The 6,000-nt window shown below is 41.5% G+C and overlaps 1 protein-coding gene across 1 annotated transcript in view; it reads left to right on the top strand.

Moving 5' to 3' along the window:
• The first annotated feature begins 399 nt into the window (after positions 1 to 399).
• The window catches only part of tns1b (tensin 1b), a 173,071-nt gene continuing 167,470 nt past the window's right edge, over positions 400 to 6,000 (top strand). The window contains exon 1 of the mRNA XM_080478485.1: positions 400 to 531. Within this exon, the coding sequence (XP_080334611.1) occupies positions 511 to 531 (21 nt within the window). The 5' untranslated portion in view covers positions 400 to 510. The remainder of the gene's footprint in view (positions 532 to 6,000) is intronic.

Below are 6,000 nucleotides of genomic sequence, written 5' to 3'. Positions count from 1 at the left end.
CAGCGTGCATTTGATGCATGATTTATTTTCAATTCGTATTTAATTTGTGTCACATTTGTCTTTTGGTGAGGCGACATGGGACCCTCCTGTAAAGGTTAACTATCTCCACTGAAATGACGCTTTTTTCGAGCTGCACTGAGCGTCTCCTCATGACCTCTGCTGTACACGACGCCCTTAAAACTCTGACCTTGTCTAAAGTACCATGAAAAATGGCTTTCTGAGAACAAACAGCAGCTTGTGGTATTCTCACTTTCCATGGTATGATCTCCTGACACCGGCTTTCCACAGTGTGTGTGTGTGTTTCCTCTCGCGTCCCTAACAATGAATCTCAGGAAGTGTGTCAGGATAAAGGCCAGACTGCTGGGCTCTCTTTAGTGAGCGCATCCAACTCCGAGGGACGAAAACACAAGTCCCGCTGATCCCGGAGAAACCGGCTCGATGTTTGAGAAAGCCGTGGATCTGTGAAAAGGGGGAATTACTACTGCAGGTGTGTTCAAAGAAAACTCCGCCATGTCTGCGTCCCTCTGGCTGGTGAGTGCTGCTCAGACTTGTCACGTTAATCTGTGGGTGGTCAGTGGTTCACTGCTGTCTGCAGGTCAGGTCCGGCTGCAACACGCACTTTAACATAGATAGAGGAATGTTTCCCCGTGATTTCCAAACTTTTTCACCTCGACGAGAGAGTGGATGTGTAGATTCAGAAGAAAAGAATTTAGAACAGAATAGAAATCAGCAGGACGAACACATTAATCGAATAAATGTTACCGCTGAAGTAAATGTTGTCATCATCAGCTTGTAGTGATTTGTACACGGATGAGAGGAATAGTGCAGAGATTCACTAATCCAGATTTTCCCTCTTTCAGAAGTTCTGGAATGTGTTGACACAGTCGATACTTGTCAGGTTAGTCTGGGCAACGTATGCATTTACAAGAGTTATCAGCTGCAAAGTGTTCATGAGCTTTCTTGGTCAAAAACACGTTGCGGTGTCGGAATCTGATTTCACTTAAGAGATGATCCCAGAAAAGTATATTTCTGCTGTCGTTAAAACTGCATGCAAATACATCCAGGCTCCGTTTACACAACGTTTCAAGTCAAAACGTCATCATGAAATCGTGAAATCGTAAATGCAGAAATGATGGGTCAGCAGGCTCTGTTTTTGCTTTGACTCCTCAACTGAAATGAGCTTGATGCCCCTGTTTCAGACACGCCCACAATTAATAATCCTGTAAATAGTAAAACTACCGCACAGATGATGATGTGATTCCAAAACAAGCATTCAGGTTTAGCTTATTTTTTAACAATGTGGCGTCAAATTAGGATTTTGTTTCTGTCTTTCTGTCCCTCCTAATTTCACATTTCTTGAAGATCCTTTGTAAAAACCGACTTGGATGATGATGGTTGAATCACTCTTAATGAAGTGCTAAGCAGCTTGATCCTACTCTTTGAAAAAAAAAAAAAAAAAAAAAAAAAGAGTATTTTTTACGACAAACTCTCAGTTTGACCTCACTCAAAGACGCCTTTCTTTTGTCCTGCACTCTGGTGGGGAAGTGACGCTCGTGGAGGTGACCGCTGGTTAATTACTTTACGGCGGAGCGGAGCGCTGTAACTTTCTCACTCAGGACTGGTTTACAATTGTCTTCGGTGGAGGTGGAACCAGCATCTGTCATCAGCTCTGCTGCTCAGCTGGTTGTCGACGTGAACAGAAGAGAACCGCAGGCGTCTACAATTAACCTTCGGTTAACCTTTAGTTCGGCCACAATGACTTGGGGAAAGAAGACGGTTGCATCACGTCACATTATTGAGCATACCGTCTTCATATGTACTTCATTTGATTTTCTCCCCCGAGTGAAGAAAGATGGAATCTCTGGACTCTGAGCTTGTCATCACCTGGGCCGGTGTCTCGTCCAGTTTTGCCCGGTCGCAGCTTTTATGAGGCAGCTGGTGACGGTTCAGAGGCCGGAGTTGTTCCAGCCTGATTTATAAAGGTGAAGTGGTCACAGTGGATACTTCGTGTGTGGCGCAGGGGATAATTAAAGGTTAAATAGTTCACCCTTGCCCTTTGGAATTTGCAATTTACTCCTTAACAAAGAATGAAGCTGTCAGGGATTTTGTATCCCCCCCCACACACATACACTTTTGCATCATGTCATTTCTTATATTTGTAACTGGAATGTGAGACTTTTATACATTTTATGCAGCAACAATCTGCTTGAATTGTTTCTGGTTCTCACACTGATAAACTTACAGTGCAGAGTACTATAAGCAAGCCAACTTATTTTCTTTTTTTTTGGACACAAAAAGTACCACAAAATACACAAAACTCACACAAAAGAGACCAGCTGCTAAAATAAAAAATGTATGCATTTTCTCAACATTTATCAGTTCTTGTAAAGTTAAAAATATTAGTGACGTTTGTGTTTTTTTCACGGCTCTTATGGCTTCAAGCTTCTCGTTACACTGCCCCCTACAGGTTTGGCTGCTCATAGTAGCTCTGAACCAGGTGTATATACAGTACAGGTCCGTGTCAATGAAGATTTCTTTTTGTAAACATAGAGCGGGAAATATCTGTTTATGTAAAAACCTGGGTTACGTGTAAACGTGGCCAAAGCTTTTTCTATAATATCCATGAATAGCAAAGTCTTTCATTGTGAAATTCAACAGGACATTAATCATTAGCCCAATTCACTACTTGATTTGAGAACGTTTTTATATTTAAACAGCAGACTTAACAGTTATTCTCCTTGTTTGGCTGTAATCGTTGCGGTACGATAAAACCGCCTCTTTGTTCTGAAGTCTATGAGGCATGAGAAGTGTGACAACAATTCTCATATAATGTTACCTCTACATCAGGGTTTCTCTATTGTTAAATTTTTTCAGAAAACATTTCAATGTATTTATAAGGTTACAATATCATTTGCATAAACTGAAAGAAATCCAGTCCTGTGCCTGAGGGTCTTTGTGCCTCCGTTTGTCTAAAGAGGCTTTGGATGAACACATGGGATTTTAGCTTTTCCCCAAAACACATTATTGTGCTCTCCTTTTTGTCCTTAATTCTCATTTAAATATTTCATGATCACTAATTTGCCAAAACTGCTTCCATCTGCTGATGTAACATAGACTGGTGTCTCTTTGCTTTGTGAAAAGATGAAATGAGCTTTCACTCAATTCACCGTGGCTTCCTGCCAACCTCTCAAAAAAAACAAAAAAAAAACCCAGCCTGGGATCAATAGAGGGCGGGCCGGGTTGTAATTGCTGCATTAATCACAGGCACTTTGGTCGGGAAAAAAAACCTGTATTGTCATATTTACCAAATAGCTTTTCAATGCAAAGTTAGTTAATAGTTGATAAGTTAACTAATAAGTTGGACTTTGAAAATACTCTCTGATAAATGTCGCTTCATGTTGCGTGAATGATGGCCTGTCGTGTGCATGGCGTGCTGCCTGTCGCAATCCAACGCCGGCTCTCAGCCGCTGACAGACGCGTGTAAAATATGGAACGAGGTGAAAGCTCTGCGTGCATTTTCATCAGTGTGCAGTGATCTCAGCATCTGCAGTGACTGCTGACTCCGTGCTACGTTTTAATTTCTAAAACAGCTGGTCTAATTCAGGGGTGTCAAACATGAGGCCTGCGGGCTAAAACCGGCCCACAAGAGGCTCCAATCTGGACGGTTAATCCAAGAAATCATCAAAATTTTTAATAAAACGTTCATTTTTTTTTTGGGAACAAATTTCATCAGAGTAGCAACATAACACAACGCTGACAGCCGAGCAGAGAAATCAGTGATGCTGCCATGAAATATGGGTACCTCGATGATTTATTAGCCTCAACCATGCTATAAGGGTGAGTTTGAAAAAACATGCAGAATGCAACAACTATAAGAGAAGTTTGTTTTTGGACATTTCACTGTATTTTGCTCCTGAAAGTTTCATCAAAATAGGGTTAATGTTGAGATTGTTGTCATTTTTAGTAGTAATTGTTTTGTCTTGTTAAAATATGGACATTTCCATGATGTATACTCTGCGCTATAACAAAGAAAAACTATAAAGTTTCAATTTCAAGGTAATTAGATTACCGGACCGTTCCACTCTCAATTAAAGTTTCCTTATGTGGCCCCTGAACTGAATTTGTGTTTTTACCCCTGATCTAATTCCTGGACGGAGATACAAGTATAGACTTATTGCTGTTTGTGATTTTCTGAGAAAAAAAATAGAGGCAATATCTAACTAATAGAAAATATCAAATTAGCCTGATGAAGAAAACCACCAGCTGTGGCCTCCAAAACCCTGTACCCCCCCCCCCCGTTAAGCACCATGACCACTCACTTCCCCTCTTATTCTCCCAGGAACAATGACCCTTTACTCCCTAACCTCTTGTCAAGTTTCCTCGATTGGACAACAGACCTGCCGCTGCCAGAACGAGACCTGAAACCGGCCCATTGTTTGGACTGCAGAGGGACAGGAAATGTGCATAATATTGTCCCCGCGCCTCCTCTGGGATCTCACTGTCCCTTTGTCCAGAGCCGTGTAATCTTCAGCGATACACAGAGCTTTTCGTCACAGTCCAACCTGATCTTCACCCGAAGAGCGGCGCCGTGAACTCCCTTAGAAAGACAGCCTTAAAATGTTGACTTTGGTCAGATGAACAGCTTCATCAAAGTGTGCGTGTGCGTGTGCGTGTGCGTGTGTGTGTGTGTGTGTGAACAAGACATTTTAGGTTGTACCTACTTAAATAACTGCTTCAACCAATAAACATGTTTGACCATGTAAAATAGAAGTTGACAAATCCCTTTGTGTTTTGGTGCAGCCAGGTTATTTATTCTAAATTACAGTAACTCATCTTGGTGCATTTGAGCTTGTTTTTTTTATTTTTAAATGGAGCCTTTTTTTTTTTTTTTTTTTTTTTTTTTGCTATAATTCTTTTTTTCTTTTCCCCACCAGCGTGTCTTCTTCTGCATAGCACCTGCTATTTCGGTATTGCACATTTATGCATGCTTGCACACACACGTTAATAAACCAAGTCATGTTTTAAAGAACGTTAGTTTCTCTTTAAAGAAGAAAATGCGTTGAAGTAGATTTTAGCTGGTAAAAGTTCACTGAAACGTAACCGGTCCAACACCTTGCTGGGACTTTGTGGAAAAAGGCTGACCGCAACAAAACAGAGGAAGCGCCAAAAAGAATCCACCCAAACAGGGCAATGGGCCGCTCTTCCAGTGTTCACACGCTTCCTTTTCTCATTTCTCTGACGGGAAACAAAGCAGCGAGTGGGAGCAAACTACTCTTTATTGTTCCCTGAATGTTTACAGCTGATGTGACATGAGAGCAAAATGTTCTCCGGCAGCCCTCTGAATTAAAATCCCTCACGAGGACAGCACAATAAAACTACAGACGTCATAATCAGAATTTACGTAAATCATCACAGCGTCACGTGGTGTCTGAAAACATCCGTGCTTTTCCTCAGTTGTGATACCAGCGGAGCCATTTCTTTCGTCTGCCTTCCACTTTAGCTGATAAGCTAAGCTAAACACTCAGTTTAATTTGTGTCACCGACGCATCCCTCAGTGTCGGTGCTCACCAATTACTCCGAATGGGCTCAGAGGCTCCGTGGGCCATTTATGATTGGTTTGAGACCGCCAATCTTCATTAGAAACCTCCTGACAGCTTCTAATGCACAAGCTGCATACACTTCTCATGCATGGACATGTTAATTAACTTTTTTCTGCTTTATTCGTGGTATTCGTTCACATCTTTAATCTGGTTTTTTTTTTGCACATTTTCATGCCAATCGTTTAACTGAAAATCAAAGTAATCCGCTTTAAAGTCTGTATACTAAAAAATATACTAATTGCTTGCTAGATTCAATATTATATTTTCTCTGCGACTTGTTTAAAGCCATCCCATATTTTTTACATTAAATTGCAGATACCCCCCCCCCCCCCCCCACCTCCTTTTCCCATCACTATAAGTGGCTCTTTCCTAACCAGACGGCTCTGCGCGACCCATCCCG

Source organism: Lipophrys pholis (assembly GCF_963383615.2).
Source record: "Lipophrys pholis genome assembly, chromosome: 13".
NCBI classification, from domain to species: Eukaryota; Metazoa; Chordata; class Actinopteri; order Blenniiformes; family Blenniidae; genus Lipophrys; species Lipophrys pholis.
The sequence above is the reverse complement of the archived record's forward strand: the minus strand, read 5'-3'. Positions and strand labels throughout refer to the sequence as shown.